The sequence below is a fragment of the Sapajus apella genome, unplaced genomic scaffold, assembly GCF_009761245.1.
Source record: "Sapajus apella isolate SASKATOON/1434 unplaced genomic scaffold, GSC_monkey_1.0 scaffold87, whole genome shotgun sequence".
Classification (NCBI taxonomy): Eukaryota; Metazoa; Chordata; class Mammalia; order Primates; family Cebidae; genus Sapajus; species Sapajus apella.
The window spans coordinates 3,930,853-3,950,921 of NW_022437027.1; the positions used below are offsets into that span (position 1 = coordinate 3,930,853).

Below are 20,069 nucleotides of genomic sequence, written 5' to 3' on the forward strand. Positions count from 1 at the left end.
ACTTTTCTACTCTTGGTTTAGAATAGTGTTTATCACATCTAGTTTTCATTGTTTAAGAAGATGAAACTTTACTCTTTGCAAGATTTTAAATTGTTTTCCCTTCCATTCATACAGAGAACTAGTCACACAGAGAACGATTCAATAAAAGGTGTTTTGGGTTTCATAAAATCAATCCCCAAACTCTTTACAAAATCAAAGTACTATAACAAAAATTTGCAAAGTACAAGTCATTATCAAACATGTACCAGATATATATCAGAGCTCCTGGTACCAAGAGCATACTGTATTAGTTGTGCTCATAGACTGTACCTTGAGTCATATCTAGAGATGTGCTTGGTAGTATTTCACCTCCAGCTCTCTGGAAGAAAACAGGATTTTGTAGTATTTGGTGATTTCTCAGGTGTAAATACTCACATCATACCAATCTTAAGGAGCCAACCAGATGTCACTGGATGCAAAGCTGGAAAAAGATGCACACAACTGTCTCTCACAACCTGAGGTGAGGTAGCTCTAGCATAACAACTTCTTTAAACATTTGGAGATTTTGTTTTTAAAGATAAAGGCCTCCTTCAACCTTCTAATAGAATTTATAAGCAATTCAATGGAAGGAGAAAATAGTAGACTTTAAAAAGGAAACCACTGACTACATCCACATGTCCTTTTAGGAACCTGTCAAGAATACTCTGTCACATACATAGAACTGGATTCAGTAAGAGCTTCATTTTTTTTTTTTTTTAAATCAAAATCCAGGAGTTATAGAATCCATTTGGGTCACTTGGAATGAGTTGTTCCTATGTTCACACCAAACAATGCTCTGTCTTCTAAATACTGAACTTCAGCACCAGCTTGTGAATTTTAAAAATCAGCATAAATAAGAATGCTCGCTTTAAAATCGAGAAAAATTAGAAATAGCCCAAATGTTCCAAAGAAAGGGAATGTCTAAATTATGGCATGTAGACTTGATACTGCACACGGCTACTAAAATAGTCTTTGAAAAGAAATATAATCACATGGGTTATGCAGGAGAGTTGAAAGTTTATACATGCAGTGCGCTTCCAGTTTTGACTAAAAACGTCTATTTTAAATGGCAAGAAAAACATCCAACTATTAAAAATGACTGAGTAGTGGCTGGGTGTGGTGGCTCTTGCCTGTAGGCCCAGTCTGATCGCCTGTAATCCTGGCACTTTGGGAGGCCAAAGCAGGCAGGTTGCTTGAGCCCAGATTTGAGACCAGCCTAAAGACATGGCAAAACCATTTCTAAAAAAAAAATAAAAATGAGCCAGGCATGGTGGTGCACACCTGTAGTCCCAGCTACCTGAGAGGCTGAGGCAGGAGAATCACTTGAGCCCAGGAAATGAAAAATTGCAGCAAGCCAAAACTGAACTCCAGGCTGGGCAGTAGAAGTGAAACCTTGTCTGAGTTGGCAGAAACACTACATAATTCCCAAGAAAAATGAGGTCTGTATTTTAATATTCTGACCTAGATAATAAATCCAATGTAGATCAGAAACTACATTCTTGACCCATGGTTTTGTATATAGCTCATTGTTAAATAAGGAGTCCTGAACTCTCCAAGATACCATTTTTGAACTGAAGTGACCTAAAAGAACAAAGGTTTTAAAGACAGCTTTAAAAAGGTTCCATTCCAAGGAACCAGAATACCAAGGTTTCTACCCTGTGAAACTTGGTGATGTAAAGGAGATGCTAAAATAAGAATCAAAGGAATATTAAAGGTTCAGATAGAAGGGCCATTCTTCCCATTTAGCCCACAATGGGAAGGACATTATGCTCCAGTGCAGTGGGTAGAGCTGTCCCCCCAGAATTCTAGCAATCAGTGACCACCAATTGTTTCTTCAGAAAAAGTAATCCACTGGCCGGGCACGGTGGCTCACACCTGTAATCCCAGCACTTTGGGAGGTTGAGGCAGGCAGACCTGAGGTTGAGAGATCGAGGGCAGACCTGAGGTTGAGAGATCGAGACCAGCCTGTCCAACAAACCCTATCTCTACTAAAAATACAAAATTGGCCAGGCGTGGTGATGCATGCCTGTAATCTCAGCTACTCAGGAGGCTGAAGTGAATCGTTTGAACCCAGGAGGTGGGGGCTGCGGAGAGCTGAGATCACACCACTGCACCCCAGCCTGGGCAGGAAGAGCAAAACTGTCTCAAAAAAGAAAAAAAAAAAAAAAGAAAAAGAAAAAGAAATTCAGAAACAAAATCTGTATATCAACACATTACAACACACATAAGAAAAAATCATACATACAGCAAGTCTTTTCATTTTTATTACTTAAAGTTTCATTTTTTATTTAGCTTTCTGACTCTGTGCTTGCGCCTTCAACACTTTCACAACGATTTTCTGCTCCTCGATAAGGAAAGCACGCTTGATCCTAAAAAGGAAAACACCAAAATAATCGTTTCTTTAAAATGAACTTCCATTTTTTATTTAACATAGGGAAGGCAAACATGGTACAAGAACTAAGCGAAGCAATCAGGGAACCCAGGAAAGTAAAGGAAGCCCACAAACAGAGTAAAGCTGAAATTCATTTAAAGCAGGACAATCCTTCGATTTCATGCCAGTAGTTATCTGGAGACCACTTACGAGAGTTCTAATTTATTGTTAGGATCTAGAACGTAGTGGTATTTCTTGATTTACAAAAATGTCTTAGAATATTTTAACCATATTTTTGAAAATTCCCAGCAAAAAACAACACAAAAGGGGCTATATGTTACGAACTAAAATTGAAAGATAAAGGGGTATTAGTAAGAGACACCTCACCAAGAACAAGGATTTTAGATCTTGTTTAGGGTCTACTCTACCACATACTAGCTGCATCATGGAACAAGTTACCTTCTCTATATTAAAGTACACATCTGTTTAACAGGGAGATTATGAGGATTAAATCTGGAAAGATTTTCTAGACTTTGAACCTCCATCTAGGAGTGCATTTTACTGGTAACTATTTCATTGCTGCATAGGACCTAGCAAACAGTAGGTTTTTCTAGCATTTGTCAAATCAGTTACCAGCAGAGGTTAAAGCACTTCTCTTGCTTCCACTTAAACCTTCCCCCACCCCATTTCCTATTGGTAGCCCTGGTTATCAAATAACCTAGCCCCAAAATTCTGGGTTTTCTAATTTCTTCAAATCTCCCCCATGTAATTTTATCAGAGACATATACAACTGATGTCACTTAAAGATTCCCTTAACTTACTCAAAGCACAGACCACATGCAGACCTACTCAGCATCTGATAATGCTGAACCAATAATGCTAATTTCTAGGCTATCCTGTAAACCTAAATTCAAATCTTCAAAGGCCTGAGAATTATATAAATGTATCCATCTGATTTTATGTTTAGCAAAGTTTTAGAACCAAATACTGGGGGATAAAAGCCAAACTTCTTTAGCTTAAAACTCATGACTTATCTTCAATGTACATTTCCATTTCTCACCCACAATGTGCCAGATCAATCTGTACTTTCCTTGCCTAGAATGCCCTCTCTGCCTTTTGCCCAAAATTTACCCATCATTTAGTTTCCAACTCAAATGCCATTCCCAGCTATTTGCAAGTAGTTTCTCCTTTAAACTTCAATCATAGTTAAGCCCTGTAACCCCAGGTGTGATTTGGGAGGCCAAGGCAGGTGGATCACCTGAGATCAGGAGTTCGAGCCAGCCTGGACAACACAGCAAAACTCCATCTCTACTAAAAATACAAAAAAATTAGCCAGGCGTGGTGGCAGACACCTGTAATCCCAGCTACTCAGGAGGCTGAGGTTGCAGTGAGCCAAGATCACACCATTTCACTCCAGCCTGGGCGACAGTGAGACTGTTTCTCCCAAAATCCAAAAACAAAAAACAAACCCACCTCAGCCAGACCCCTTTATAGAACTAGCTAAGTAAATTAGAGGCAAAACTATTTCGAATCAGTTTCTTTAATTATGAAAATGAATCGCCTCTCAATTCCTTCCACTGTTACCTTCTTTGGAAGCATTTTAATGTAGCCGATAGTAAGGTCTTTGGCCAGGCGCAGTGGCTTACATCTAATCCCAACAATTTAGGAGGCTGAGGTGGGCAGATCACTCGGGCCCAGGAGTTTCAGACCACTCTGGCCAATGTTATAAGTCTTGTTTTCCTCATCAACAAACAAACAAACAAACAAACAAACAAACAAAAACCAGGAATAGAAACTTTCCTGATTGACTTGTTTTTTTGTCAGGTAAATGTTACCACCATAAATCCCATAGCTAAATTCCTTCCCATATCCAACAGAAGCAGACTACCCACAACACTTTCCTCTTCCCCTAACCAGTCTTCGGTCTTAAAGCAAGTGCCGCTTCCTCATCCTTCACAAAGAGAAATGTTATGTTCCAAACATTCATCTTTTGTAGAATGACCTCACCACCCATCCTGCTGCAGTTTGTTTCTGGCACACCAAAGGGTTCTTCCGTCCTGCTCAAAATTCATCAATTCTCACATTCTAAACAATTAAGCTGGCCAGGGGTGGTGGCTCACGCCTGTAATCCCAACACTTTGGGAGGCTGAGGCAGGAGAATCACTTGAACCCAGAAGGAGGTTGCAGTGAGCCGAGATCAAGCCACTGCACTCCAGCCTGGGCGACAGAGCAAGACTCCATTAAAAAAAAAAAAAAAGTGAATCTACTTTTCACTCTGTAAAGACTCTCATAATCTGGCTTTTCTAGTCTTCCTGTCCATTATCTCCTGCAACCCTATGCTTCAGGCACATGAGAACACTTAACTATTTTGTTCCTATACTTTTAACACCTTCCACACTCCATCTATGTGTCCAAAGCTCTTAACAGAGATTTGCTCACCCACCTCCACAACAAAACCAAGTTCCTTTTAACCTCTACATCTAGCATACAGATGTCCTCAAATTGTTACTCTGAATATTTACTGCTCTGTGCAGCATCAATTATCCATAGTTGAGGAAGGATTCTCAAGTATGCAACTGGTTTAAAATGAGTCATTTCACCAATCTTCTACTGATTAGCAGACAGTATAACACACAAACACACAAATTTGCTAAAGAAAGCCCATTTAAGCATTTAACTTACCTGTCACGAACACATTTAGCACACATGGAACCACCATAGGCCCTGCTGACATGTTTCTTTGTTTTGGACAATCTCATAAGAACTTTAGGTCTTACGGCACGAACCTGCATAAGAAAAACATTAAGATTATTTTGTGACGCTTTAACAGAAATTTTCCTACATTTTGTTAAGTGTTAAGGGCCAAGTTTAAAGCAGGTTACAAAGGGAAGCAGTATACTGATTTATCTGAAAGGCATTTCACTACACTTCTCAGATTGTTTTAAAAGTCTATGTTCTTGGCAGATTTGGATCACGGATGTTTGGTAATTCTCAACCCTCTTAGTGGTAACCGCTCCTTGACTCATTCCATTATCAAAGGATGAAATCTCAAAAAGTTCAAAGCTTGTTAGGTTGCTCACAGTAAAAGATACACTTACCCCTCGAAGCCTGCCTGGGCACACACCACATGCTGATTTTGGTGCTTTCCCAACCTTCTTGGTATAAAGGTAAACAATTCTATTACCAGGGGTCCGGGACCTAGAAAGTCAAACAGTCAGTAGGTCAGCATTTTGTAGAGTAAATGTCAATATATACTTAAAATTTTTAGAAATACTTACAGCCTAGTTTTGTTAGAGGCGGTATTGTAGGAAAGCCTACGTCGGTATGTCAAACGCTGGACCATTCTGAGTGCCTAAATTAAGAACAGAATAACATCAAGTATTTCCATTGTAAAAATACTATCTCAAAACAGCATCACATGGTCTATTTCATCCACATACAAATTCCTGTATGTAACACCCATATACATGTATTTTTGAGACGGAGCTCTTGTTGCCCAGGCTGGAGTGCAATGGCGCAATCTCAGCTTATCGCAACCTTCGCCTCCTGGGTTCAAGTGATTCTCCTGCCTCAGCCTCTCCAGTAGCTAGGATTACAGGCATATGCCACCTCGACCAGCTCATTTAGTATTTTTAGTAGAGACGGGATTTCTCCATATTGGCTAGGCTGGTCTGGAACTCCTGACCTCAGGTGATCCACCCACCTCAGCCTCCCAAAGTGCTGGGATTACAGGTGTGAGCCACCACGCCCGGCTTGTAACACCCATCTATTAACACGTCTTATTTATGTAAGATTCCACATTTTAAAACTACTTGTATTTAAAGGTGACTGACAAACAAGAGGTCAAGAACGTTAGCTTTCTTGATGGTAATCAAATGTGGCACTTCCTTAACATTCTGATCACCAGGCTCCTTTCTCAGAGTCCGATTTTGTTTGGAGTGGTGTCCAGAAAAGTGCCACGAGGCCAGCTGGAGAAACACTGCTTTAAACAAAGAGGACAAGTGAGCTCTGAAGTCGAATCCTTTGCTACGCCATTTATTGGGAATACACAGAGTAAGGAGCCAGCCTCTTTATCTCTAAAAAGGGATTTCTGCCTACTTTATACAGCTGTCATTAGCATTAAATGATGTGAGCTATCCCGCCCAACACAATGCTAGGCACATTATCAGGGTTCAGTGTCTTGCCCCAAAGCACCACCTAAGTAAAGGCATACCCTTTAATACTAATTTTGACATTACACAAGTGTCTTTGAGTTACGGCACTTGCTTTCTCCCCACTTAGCAACTGGAAACAACTTCAGGTTATTTAGCAAATCGGTAACAGATATGCATGTGAGCAACTTCCTTAAGTGAACTAACCAAAGTAAAACATAATCAATACGTGAACTAAAATCTTCCCACTTCATACCTTATAACACTTCATTTCATAACAATATCGTTACTGAAACGAAACAGCATACATTTGTTGTCACAAGCCTCTTACTAAAATTAAACTAAAACAGAACTACCAGACACCAAAACTTGACACGTAAGGCCAATGCGAGTGATTTATGAAGCCACTATTCTGTCTGCATCTCCAAAAGCATGACAGAAACTTCTAACACATTTTTCTCTTCCTTGACATGGGCCTTGGAAACAGAAGCCAAATAGCGAAACCACCACCCGAACTCGCCGGTCCCTGCCCTCCCAAAGACTGAGAACATGTTCAGGCGTGCTGTGAAAACGTGGGTGTAAAATCTGAACACGTTCGGCGATTTCCCAGTTTCAAACCGCCGGACCACAACTCGTTTGTCTCCAAGCGCTGCACTTGGAAGACAGCAAAGTCCCGAGTGGCGAGCTCCGGCTACGCACGGCTTTGGAGTGGCCTCCAGGAAGAAGGGATTTCCGAAGATCAAATAAAGAAATTTCCTCACCACCAACCTCCCTCGTATGCCGCTTGCCCCTATGCCAGCTCAAAAGACTGCTCCTGAGAGCTCTAGGCTTCCTCAGCTCCTCGGATGGCAGCCGATTGCCAAGGAAATAAAGACAGCGAAAACAGAACAGCAACCATACCTGCACACAGCGTCCCCGGAAGAGGAAGAAGACAGCCTTTGGGAGTTCAAAGGTCAAATAGAATTGCGCAGGACAGGAAGTTGCGTCAGAACCTGCGGAGTGGTGGAGAGAACGCATCCATGTTGTACGGAAGGCGATGCACCTCTCCTCCGTGGGCGGAGATGCAGTCAACCATCGTGCCGCCCCTCTGTGGGCTGGGCTCCACACTAGCTGTCTACATCAAGGCCACCCAGAAATCTCTTGGCAATCGCTGCAGAAACAAACGCAAATGACAAGCTGCAAAGGGCAGAGGTGGGACAAAATCAACTTCTTTCGTTGTCATGGACGCTACACGTTTAATCTCAAGGGCGCCAGCTCTGGCGTTAGACCCGGGTTTAAATCCCAACTCTTGACATTTATCGTTAAGAGACCTTCGAGGACCTTCCCTTCTTTAACTTTCTCTTCTCTTTCCTTGTCATATACTCAGAGCACAAACTTTACAAACAAATTTGGATTTTAATCCAGTGTCTGCTAATTATTAGCCGTGCTACTTTGAGCAAGCCCTTAAATCTCTAAAAGGAAGATACTGGGAACTACCCTGTCGTGTTATGTCATGATCAAAGCTATTTTGAGGGTAAAGCGCTTAGCACAGGGTCTTATAGAGAGGAAGTGCTCAGTAAATGGTGGCTAATCTTATAATTATGTACAAAGAGCGACTCGAGGCTTTTCATGGGTGGTAAAGTTTAACCTTTAAAACAGTACGTAAAATTTTATATTAAGTTCGTGTGTGTATTTTTCTGAGAAGAGGGTCCCTGGCTTTCATCACCTTGACAAAGGGAATCATGACCTCTAAAAAAGTAAAGAACTCTGCCTGGACTCTACTGGAGAATGCTAAAAGAGACCTTTAAATTTTTAATATTAGATTGGGCTCCCTGGAAACACCTCAGAGATACTTGAGTGTTGGTTTATGGGGAGTGCTCTTAAAATGCTCCTCCAGGGAGCTGAGAAAGGCAGGGTCAGGTGATCCACAACGTGGTTGTAACTGCCTCAGCTGTTCCAACAGGGAGCTCTAGAATTAGGGTGAGCCTCATAGTTGTTTCAAACAAGCAAGGAAGCTCTGCCTTTGTGCTCCCACATCAGCCAGTTCTTGGCACGCTGACCATGGGTGAAGCACTTTCCTGAAGCTGAAGGTAACATCCAGTGAGGAAAGGAGCTGTTGGGCATCTGCATTGCCCCAGAAGAGAGGATTGGGATAGAGTAGCCCAGTACCCACTCAAGTTTCCTTATAGGATTTCTAATCTGTCTAGCCAAGCAAGAAAGCAGGCAAGTGACTGAGGGTATGTAGTTCGTCTTGAACTGTGAGGCTTTTTGATTCTATCAAGCCTCACATCACTGCCATCTTTGTCGCAACACCAGATGGAAGGCTCTGGTTATATCCTTCCCTCTGCTCACTCAAATAGCTGCTTCCCTCCTTTCCAGTCCTTTGATTTTTGTCCTCTGAAATCCTTTTCATCTCTGTGCCAGGCACTGAGATGGCAGCTGGCATGGAGAGACAAATGTGGTTTTTGAATAAATGCACTAATGAATGTATTTACTTGCAACATATTCTCTATATTTTAAGAGAGACTTTGCGAGCAGAAGAGAACAGGAGATGGGAGCCCTAGGTACACTATATTGTTGTTTACATCTCTGTCCGTGCCTTCCCCCAGCCCAGTAGATAAGAATAGTGGTCTCATTATTGTAGTTTTCCCTTAAGGTACTTAACCCAGTTCCATAATACAATTTTTCCCTGTCTTTCAATTTGTATTTGTGTTCTTTCTTGATCAGTCTTGAAGGAGACATGGTCGTCTAATTAAAATCTTCAAAGACAGCCAGGTGCAGTGTGCCTCACGCCTGTTAATCCTAGCACTTCAGGAGGCTGATACACAAAGATCTTCTGAGATCTAGAGTTGAAGATCAGCCTGGGCAACATAGTGAAATGCCGTCTCTACAAAATTTTTTTTTTTTTTTAATTAGCCAGGTGTAGGCCGGGTGCGTTGGCTCATGCCAATATTGTATGACCAATATGGTGAAACCATGTCTCTACTAAAAATACAAAAATTAGCCAGGCGGGGTGGTGCGCGCCTATAGTCCCAGCTACTTGGGAGGCTGAGGCAGGAGAATCGCTTGAACCCAGGAGGCGGAGGCTGCAGTGAGCCGCGATTGCACCATTGCACTCCAGCCTGGGCAACAGAGTGAGACTCAGTATAAAAATAAATAAATAAGAAAAAAATTATCCAGGTGTTGTTGTAGCACTCATTTAGTCCCACCTAATCAGGAAGCTGAGGCTGGAGAATCACTTGAGCCTAGAAGGTTGAGGCGGCAGTGAACCATGATTATGCCACTATACTCCAGCCTGGGTTGGGCAACAGAATGAGATCCTGTCTCAAAAATAATAATAATAATGATAATAATAATAATAGATGTATGAAACTTTGGTATGTGACAAAGGTAATATATCAGATTGGTGGGGAAAGATTGGTGACTATTCAGTAAATGAAGTTGGGAAAAATGGTTATACATACGAAAAGAAAAATATTGTATCCTTAAGTCACTCTATATATATAAAAAAAAAACGTTAAATGAGTCAACAATAAGGCTTTAATTTATTAGGAAATATAGGTGAATATCTTATAGATCTTGGAGTAGAAAAGGATTTTTTAAACAAGACACAAAAAGCACAAACTCAGAAAAACCAATAAATCTGACCACATTATTCTAATTGTAAAAGGGTGTTATAATTTAAAGAAAAAAGAAAAAAAGAAAAGAAAAAAAAATCTGACCATATTACAATTAAAGCTTTTATCAAGAAAACCCTTAAATAAGCAAATGTTAAACCTCAAAGGTTTCCATTCCAAGCCAAAAAAAAGTATGATAGGTTCACCTTGTTTTAATTTTACAAAAATTGGTAAAATACTTAGCACACACAGAAATTAATGAACAGAGAATATGGAGAGATTAATAAAAATATGAGGATCATTAGGCTGAGCGCTGTGGCTCATGCCTATAATCCCAGCACTTTGGGATGCTGAGGCATGTGGATCGCTTGAGGGCCAGGAGTTTGAGACTAGCCTGGCCAACATGGCAAAACATCTCTACTAAAAATACAAAAATTAGCTAGGCATGGTGGCAGGCGCTTGTAACACCAGGTAGTCGGGAGGCTGAGGCATGAGAATCACTTGAACCTGGGAGGCGGAGGTGGCAGGGAGCCAAGATTGCACCACTGCACTTTAGCTGAAGTGTCTAGCCTGGGCAACATAGAGACCCTGCCCCACCCCAATTTTAAAAAAATGTATTTATTATACTTTTAAGTTCTGGGGTACATGTGCAAAATGTGCAGATTTGTTACTTAGGTACACACGTGCCATGGTGGTTTGCTGCATCCATCACCTCGTCATCTACATTAGGTATTTCTCCTAATGCTATCCCTCCCCAATCCCCCAACACCCTGCTATCCCTTCCCTAGCCCCCTACCCCCAACAGACCCCAGTGTGTGATGTTCCCCTCCCTGTTCCCATGTGTTCTCATTGTTCAACACCCACCTATGAGTGAGAACATGTAGTGTTTTGTTTTCTATTCTTGTATCAGTTTGCTGAGAATGATGTTTTCTAGCTTCATCATGTCCTCTGCAAAGGACATGAACTCATCTTTTTTATGGCTGCATAGTTTTCTATGGTGTATATGTACCACATTTTCTTTATCCAGTCTACCATTGATGGGCATTTGGGTTGGTTCCAAGTCTTTGCTATTGTTAACAGTGCCACAGCAAATATACATGTGAATGTGTCTTTATAATAGAATGACTTATAATCCTTTGGGTATATACCCAGTAATGGGATTGCTGGGTCAAATGGAATTTCTATTTTTAGATCCTTGAGGAATCACTACACTGTCTTTCACAATGGTTAAACTAATTTACACTCCCACCAACAGTGTAAAAGTGTTCCTATTTCTCCACATCCTCTCCAGCATCTATTGTCTCTTGATTTTTTAATGATTGCCATTCTAACTGGCATGAGATGGTGTCTCATAGTGGTTTTGATTTGCATTTCTCTAACGACCAGTAATGATGGGCTTTTTTTCATGTGTTTGTTGGGTGCATAAATGTCTTCTTTTGAAAAGTGTCTGTTCATATCCTTTGCCCACTTTTTAATGGGGTTTGTTTTTTTCTTGTAAATTTGTTAAGTTCTTTGTAGATTCTGGTTATTAGCCCTTTGTGAGATGGGTAGATTGCAAACTTTTTTTCCCTTTCTCTTGGTTGCTGATTCACTCTAATACTAGTTTCTTTTGCTGTGCAGAAGCTCTTAAGTTTAGTTGGATCCCATTTGTCTTTTTTGGCTTTTGTTGCCGTTTGCTTTTGGTGTTTTAGTCATGAAGTCCTTGCCCGTGCCTATGTCCTGAATGGTATTTCCTAAGTTTTCTTCTAGGTTTTTTTATGGTGTTAGGTCTTATGTTTAAATCTTTAATCCATCTGGAGTTAATTTTTGTACAAGGTGTAAGGAAGGGATCCAGTTTCAGCTTTCTGTGTATGGCTAGCCAGTTTTCCCAACACTATTTATTACAGGGAATCCTTTCCCCATTGCTTGTTTTTGTCAGGTTTGTCAAAGATCAGATGGTTGTAGATGTGTGGCATTGTCTCCGAGGCCTCTGTTCTGTTTCATTGGTCTGTATCTGTTTTGGTATCAGTACCATGCTGTTTTGATTACTGGAGCCTTGTAGTATAATTTGAAGTTGGGTAGCGTGATGCTTTCAGCTTTGTTCTTTTTGCTTAGAATTGACTTGCTATGCAGTCTCACTTTTGGTTCCATGTGAAGTGTAAGGTGGTTTTTTCCAGTTCTGTGAAGAGGGTCATAGGTAGCTTGATGGGGATAGCATTGAATCTGTAAATTACTTTGGGCCGTATGGCCATTTTCACAGTATCGATTCTTCCTAACCATGAGCATGGAATGTTTTTCCGTCTGTTTGTGTCCTCTCTTATTTGGGTTTGTAGTTCTCCTTGAAGAGATCCTTCACATCCCTTGTTAGTTGTATTCCTAGGTATTTTATTCCCTTTGTAACAATTGTGAATGGAAGTTCACTCATGATTTGGATCTCTGTTTGTCTTTTATTGGTGTATAGGAATGCTTGTGATTTTTGCACATTGATTTTGTATCCTGAGACTTTGCCAAAGTTGCTTATCAGCTTAAGGAGATTTTGGGCTGAGATGATGGGATCTTCTAAATATAAATCATATTGTCTGCAAGTAGGGACAATTTGACTTCCTCTTTTCCTAATTGAATGCCCTTTATTTCTTTTTCTTGCCTGATTGCCCTGGCCAGAACTTACAATGGTATGTTGAATAGGAGTGGTGAGAAAGGGCACCCTTGTCTTGTGCCAGTTTGCAAAGGGAATTTGTACATGTGATTATGATTACTAATAAGTAGACTAAGAATAAGCCAAAATTAGACGTGGGATAAAGGAATGTGTTGCAAGACACTAACAGGTTTTTCTGTTCTAAAAATAGAATTCATTATTGGCAGTTGTTTCTTCTTTCTTTCAGTACTTTGAATATACAATTATATTGGATTTTTTTTACTTCCATAATCTATTGAGGAGTCAGACATTATTCTTATGTTTGTTTCTTTAAAGGGAATTTGTCTTTTTTCTCTAGTAGGCCTCTAAAACATTTTCTCTTTAGATTTGGTTTCCAGTAGTTTTAGTATGATATGCTTAGGTTTGCTTTTCTTTTTATACAGTCAGTTCATAGGGACATTTAAATATGTATCTTGATCTCTTTCACAAGGTTTAGAAAATTCTCACCCATTTATTTGTTCAAATATTGTTTCTGCCCCATTCTCCTCTCTCTTTCTGGGACTGCAGTTGTATACTGTGTCCATATCACTGTATCTCAAGATCTTTCTTCTGGTAACCAGTTGCTGTGTACCAAACCATTGCAAACTTCATGGCATAAAATAACCATTTTAGTATGCTTGTGGGCATGGAACAGGAATTTCTACATGGTATAATGAGAATAGTTTGCCTTTACTTTGTAATACTGGAGCCTCAACTGGGGGGTAACTTGAACAGCTAAGGTGTGCATGGGTTCTCTACAAAAACAGAACTCATAGGGTATACATTTATTTGTTTATTACAGGAATTGGCTCATGTGATTATGAAGGCTGAGAGGCCCCACAATCTGCCATCTGCAAGCTGGAAAACCAGGACAGCTGGTGGTATAAGCCCCAGTCTGAGTACAGAGTCCCAAGAACCAGGAGTGCTGATGTTCAAGAACAGTGAAGATGAATGTCCCAGCTTAAGCAGAGAGAAAATTCACTCTCCTCCACGTTTTTCTATTCAGACCCTCCACAGATTGGATGATACTCATCTACAGTGTGAAGGCAATCTTCTTTACTTAATATACTGATTTCAATGGTAATCTCTTCTGGAAACACCTTCACAGACACACAGAAATCATGTTACCAGCTATCTGGGCATCTCTTAGCCCAGTCTAGTTGACACATGAAATTAACCATCAGGCCGAGTGTGGTGGCTCACACCTGTAATCCAAGCACTTTGGGAGGCCAAGGTGGGCAGATTGCTTGAGTTCAGGAGTTTGAGACCAGCCTGGGCAATATGACAAAACCCTGTCCCTACCAAAAATACAAAAAAAATTGGTCAGATGTGGTGGTGCACGCCTGTGGTCTCAGCTACTCAGGAGGCTGAGGTGTGAAGATCACTTGAGCCTGGGAGGCAGAGGTTGAAGTAAGCCAAGATGGCACCACTGCACTCCAACCTGGGTGACAGAGTGAAACCCCATCTGAAAAAAAAAAAAAAAAAAAAAAAAGAGAGAAATCAGTCATCATGGGGTCAGGGTAGAGGGTGGAACTGAATTATCTGAACAGTGGGCTGAATTATCTGAACAAAGGCTGGGCTGTCATGTGGAACTGTTAACCAGAGCAACTACATATAGTCTTTCTGTAAGGCTCAGAATTCTTACAAATGGAATTTGGTTCTGGGAGGAAGGTTCTCAAGAGAAAGCATCTAGAAAACAAGCTTTCTAAGAGAAACAACAGAAGATGCACAGCCCTGGAAGTCACATAGCATCACTTTGATCGTACTCGGTTGGTTAAGGGTGTCACAAACCTATGAAGATTCAAAAGCAGTAGACATATATTCTCATTCTTGATGGACAGATTATCAGTGATTTTAAGATTATATTTTAAAACCACCATAGTTTCTTACCCTGTCTTTAATATTTAAATCTTTTTGTACTTAATGCTTCATGCTGTTTTCTTCTGACCTGTCTTCCAGTCCAGCAATATCTGTGATGTTAAACCCATCCATTGAGTTTGTAATTTCAGTTATTACATTTTTCTATTCTGAACTTTCAATTTGTTTCTCTGTTTACATTTCCCACTCTAGACTGAAATTTTCAGTCTTGAGTTTTTCCTTGAATGCTTAAACACATTTAGCATAATTATTTCAATGTTTTGTGACAGATAACTTCATTATCTGGGTTTTCTTAGGATCTCTTTCTACTGTCTAATGTTTCCCTTTGTTTTATGAAAAATTGATTTTAGGTCCTGGATATTTACTCATTTTCTAAGACTACATTGTTTCAATTCAAGATGCTTTGTGTAATAATATGATTTAGTATCTAGTAAGACTGGCCTCTCCCAATGTTGTTCTACTTTTTCAGGATTTTATTGACAATTCTTACTGATTATTACATACAAATTTTAGCATCAACTTGCCTAACTCCATACAAAAGTTGATAGTTTTTATGTGTCAATTTCATATGTAAACTTGGGGAGACTTGACATCATTATGATGCTGAGTCATCCTATCTAAGAATGTGGAATATCTATTTGCTGTGTCCTTAAAGTTTTATTCCTAAAAGCTCTATACATTTCTTATTAAGTTTGTCTCTAGATATTTTATGTGTTTTGTTGCTAACATAAGTGATATACTCTTTCTCACTACTCCATTTAATTGTTTTCTTTTAAATTGATGGCTATGGATTTTTGTTTATTCATGGATGTCCTGCTGGCTTACTGAATTATCTTATGATTGGTATTAACTTTTTATTGATTTTATTTTTTTCAGATGTTACCTCTTCTTTTCTAATTCTTATACCTATTGTTAAGTCCCATTGGCTAATACCTCAAATGCAATACTAAATAGAAATAGTAGTATAGATAATGGCATTTTTGTCTTATTCCTAAATGCAAGAAAGCATCCATGTTTCCCCACTAAGACACATGACACATGTTAAGAAAATAGCCACTGATTGCTATTTCTTTTTTTCTCTGCTTTCCTCTCCTTTCCTTTCCTTTCCTTTCCTCTCCTTTCATTTCTTTTTAACATGTCAGGAATAGGTGTTAATTTATGAATTGCCTTCTCACTATCTATTAAGATGACATGGTTTTCATGTCTCACTGGCTGTTCTGCCTGGAATGCTGTTCCCCAGGTATCTGCATGGCTTGTTCCCATTTCCTTTATGTCTTTCTCAAGGTCACTTTTGAAATGAGGCCTATCCGAATCATCTCATTTAAATTGTGCTTTGGGCCGAGCATGGTCGTTCATGCCTATAATCCCAGCTTTTTGGGTGGCTGAGGCAGGGGGATCACAAGGCCAGGAGTTTGAGACCAGCCTGGCCAACATGGTGAACTCCCATCTCTACTAAAAATACAAAAAATTAGTTGGAAGTAATGGCAGGTACCTGTAGTCCCCGCTACTCAGGAGGCTGAAGCAGGAGAATCACTTGAATCCTGGAGGTGCAGACTGTAGTGGGCCGATATCACGTCACTGCATTCTAGCCCAGGTGACAGAGTGAGACTCCATCTCAAAAAAAGATAAATAAATAAAAATAAAAAATTAAAATTAAATTGCACTTTGCTGTCCTCCATTGGCATTTTTAGTTCCTTCTACCAGGTTCTTTTTTTTTTTCCCCACACTTATCACTTTCTAACATACTGTATATTATTTATTATGCTTATTGTCTGTTATCTGTCTCCACTACAAGTATACTCCATGAGGCTAGGAAGTTTTGTCCTTTTTTTTCCTTTTTATTCTACCCCAGAATCTTTAGGTTCTGTACATGTGCAGATCATGCAGGATTGTTGCATAGGTTCACGTGGCAATGTGGTTTGCTGCCTCCATCCTCCTGTCACCTATATCTGGCATTTCTCTCCTTGTTATTCCTCCCCAGCCTCCCCGCCCTGCTGCTGTCCCTCCCTTGGACCTCCCCAACAGACCCCAGTGTGTGATGCTCCCCTTCCTGTATCCATGTGTTCTCATTGTTCATCACCCACCTATGTGTGAGAACATGTGGTGTGTGATTTTCTGTTCTTGTGTCAGTTTCCTAAGAATGATGGTTTCCAGATTCATCCATGTCCCTACAAAGGACACTAACTCATCATTTTTTATGGCTGCATAGTATTCCATGTCCAGTCTATCATTGATGGGCATTTGGGTTGGTTCTAGGTCTTTACTATTGTAAACAGTGCCGCTATGAACATAGCGGTACCTATGAACATAGGTGTGTCTTTATAATAGAACGATTTATAGTCCTTTGGGTATATGCCCAGTAATGAGATTGCTGGGTCAAGTGGAATTTCTCTTTCTAGGTCCTTGAGGAAGGCTACACTGTCTTCCACAATAGTTGAACTGGTTCACATTCTCACCAACAGTGTAAAACTGTTCCTATTTCTCCATATCCTCTCCAGCATCTGTTGTCTCCAGATTTTTTAATGATCACCGTTCGAGCTGGTGTGAGGTGGTATCTCAGTGTGGTTTTGATTTTCATATGTTTGTTGACCTCATATATGTCTTCTTTTGAAAAGTGTCTGTTCGTATCCTTCACCCACTTTTGGATGGGTTTGTTTGTTTTTTTCTTATAAATCTGTTTTAGTTCTTTGTAGATTCTGGATATTAGCCCTTTGTCAGATGGGTAGATTGCAAAAATTTTTTCCCATTCTGTTGGTTGTGGTTCACTCTAATAATTGTTTCTTTTGCTGTGCAGAAGCTCTGGAGTTTAGTTAGGTCCCATTTGTCTATTTTGGCTTTTGTTGCCAATGCTTTTGGTGTTTTAGTCATGAAGTCCTTGCCTATGCCTATGTCCTGAATGGTTTTGTCTAGGTTTTCTTCTAGGGTTTTTATGGTGTTAGGTCTTATGTTTAAGTCTTTAATCCATCTGGAATTAATTTTAGTGTAAGGTGTCAGGAAGGGGTCCAGTTTCTGCTTTCTGCACATGGCTAGCCAGTTTTCCCAACACTATTTATTAAACAGGGAATCCTTTCCCCATTGCTTGTTTTTGTCAGGTTTGTCAAAGATCAGATGATTGTAGATGTGTGGCATTGCTTCTGAGGCCTCTGTTCTGTTCCATTGGTCTATATCTCTGTTTTGGTACCAGTACCATGCTGTTTTGATTACTGCAGCTTTGCAGTATAGTTTGAAATCAGGTAGTGTGATGCCTCCAGCTTTGTTCTTTTTGCTTAGGATTGTCTTGGCTATGTGGGCTCTCTTTTGGTTCCATATGAAGTTTAAGAAGGTGGTTTTTTCCAGTTCTGTCTAGATGGTCGTTGGTAGCTTGATGGGGATAGCATTGAATCTATAAATTACTTTGGGCAGTATGGCCATTTTCACAATATTGATTCTTCCTAACCATGAGCATGGAATGTTTCTCCATCTGTTTTTGTCCTTTCTTATTTCCTTGAGCAGTGATTTGTAGTTCTCCTTTAAGAGGTCCTTCACATCCTTTGCTAGTTGTATTCCTAGGTATTTTTTTCTCTTTGTAGCAATTGTGAATGGGAGTTTGCTCATGATTTGGCTCTCTGTTAGTTTGTTTTGGTGTATAGAAATGCTTGTGATTTCTGCACATTGATTTTGTATTCTGAGACTTTGCTGAAGTTGCTTATCAGTTTAAGGAGATTTTGGGTTGAGATGATGGGGTCTTCTAAATATACAATCATGTCATCTGCAAATAGAGACAGTTTGACTTCCTGTTTTTCTAATTGAATACCTTTCTTTCTTTTTCTTGCCTGATTGCTCTGGCTAGGACTTCCAATACCATATTGAATAGGAGTGGTGAGAGAGCGCATTCTTGTCTAGTGCCGGATTTCAGAGGGAATGCTTCCAGTTTTTGCCCACTCAGTATGATATTGGCTGTAGGTTTCTCGTAAATAGCTTTTATTGTTTTGAGATATGTTCCTTTGATACCTAGTTTATTGACAGTTTTTAGCTTAAAAGACTGTTGAATTTTGTCAAAGGCCTTCTCTGCATCTATTGAGATAATCGTGGTTTTTGTCTTTGGTTCTGTTTATGTAGTGGATTATGTTTATAGAGTTGCATATGCTGAACCAACTTTGCATCCCTAGAATGAAGCCTACTTGATCATGATGGATAAGCCTTTTGATGTGCTGTTGCAATCGGTTTGCCAGTATTTTATTGAAGACTTTTGCATCTATGTTCATCATGGATATTGGACTGAAGTTTTCTTTTTTTGTTTAGTCTCTGCTGGGTTTTGGTATCAGGATGATTTTGGTCTCATAAAATGATTTGGAAAGGAGTCCCTCTTTTTGTATTCTTTGGAATAGTTTTGGAAGGAATGGTACCAGCTCCTCTTTGTATATCTGGTAGAATTCAGCTGTGAACCCGTCTGGACCTGGACTTTTGTTGGTTGGTAGGTTATTAATTGCTGCCTCAACTTTGGCCCTTGTTATTGGTCTATTCAAGGTTTCAACTTCTTCCCGGTTTAGGCTTGGGTGGGTGCAAGTGCCCAGGTATTCATCTATGTCTTCCAGTTTTACTGGTTTATGTGTATAGAGTTGTTTGTGGTAATCTCTGATTGTAGTTTGTATTTCTGTGGAATCGGTGGTGATATCCCCTTTATCATTTTTTGTTGCATCTATTTGATTCTTCTCCCTTTCTTTTTTATTAATCTGGTTAGTCGTCTATTTTGTTGATCTCTTCAAAAAAACAGCTCCTGGATTTATTGATTTTTTGAAGGGTTTTTTGTGTCTCTATCTCCTTCAGTTCTGCTCTGATCTTAGTTATTTCTTGTCTTCTGCTAGCTTTTGAGTTTTTTTGATCTTGCTCCTCTAGCTCCTTCAATTTTGATGATAGGGTGTCGATTTTAGATCTTTCCTTGCTTATCATTTGGGCATTTTTTGCTATCAATTTTCCTCTAGACACTTCTTTAAATGTGTCCCAGAGATGCTGGTATGTTGTGTCTTTGTTCTCATTGGTTTCCAAGAACATCTTTATTTCTGCCTTCATTTTATTGTTTATCCAGTCGACATTCAAGAGCCAGTTGTTCAGTTTCCATGAAGCTGTGCGGTTCTGAGTTAGTTTCTTAATCCTGAGTTCTAATTTGATTGCCCTGTGGTCTGAGAGACTGTTTGTTAGGATTTCCATTCTTTTGCATTTGCTGAGGAGTGATTTACTTCCAATTATGTGATCAATTTTAGAGTAGGTGCAGTGAGGTGCTGAGAAGAATGTATATTCTGTGGATTTGGGGTGGAGACATCTGTAGATGTCTATTAGGTCCGCTTGGTGCAGATCTGAGTTCAAGTCCTGGATATCATTGTTAATTTTCTGTCTTGTTGATCTGTCTCATATTGACAGTGGAG

The 20,069-nt window shown here is 39.8% G+C and overlaps 1 protein-coding gene across 4 annotated transcripts; it reads right to left on the minus strand.

The window, feature by feature from the left end:
- Positions 1-2,260: 2,260 nt before the first annotated feature.
- Positions 2,261-7,470, minus strand: RPL34 (ribosomal protein L34). 4 transcript variants are annotated; one of them, XM_032254816.1, is made up of 5 exons: positions 7,441-7,470; positions 5,668-5,741; positions 5,488-5,587; positions 5,072-5,175; positions 2,261-2,387 (listed from the first exon to the last, which is right to left on the minus strand). In XM_032254816.1, exons 2-5 carry the CDS (start codon positions 5,730-5,732, stop codon positions 2,303-2,305), a joined length of 354 nt encoding a protein of 117 aa, XP_032110707.1. In that variant the 5' UTR covers positions 5,733-5,741; positions 7,441-7,470; the 3' UTR covers positions 2,261-2,302. The 4 variants fall into 4 exon arrangements, with proteins under 4 accessions (XP_032110707.1, XP_032110709.1, XP_032110708.1 ...); XM_032254818.1 differs by lacking the exon at positions 7,441-7,470 and adding an exon at positions 7,309-7,437; XM_032254817.1 differs by lacking the exon at positions 7,441-7,470 and adding an exon at positions 7,302-7,434.
- Between the last annotated feature and the right edge of the window lie 12,599 nt (positions 7,471-20,069).

Bases quoted from the DNA above. Each gene is read 5' to 3' on its own strand.
- RPL34 (XM_032254816.1), bottom strand. From the start codon at position 5,732: ATGGTCCAGCGTTTGACATACCGACGTAGGCTTTCCTACAATACCGCC. The intron at 5,588-5,667 runs GTAAGTATTTCT...TTGACTTTCTAG, and splicing joins GCCTCTAACAAAACTAGGCT to GTCCCGGACCCCTGGTAATA. The intron at 2,388-5,071 runs GTAAGTTAAATG...TTTCCTTTTTAG, and splicing joins GCTAAATGTGTTCGTGACAG to GATCAAGCGTGCTTTCCTTA.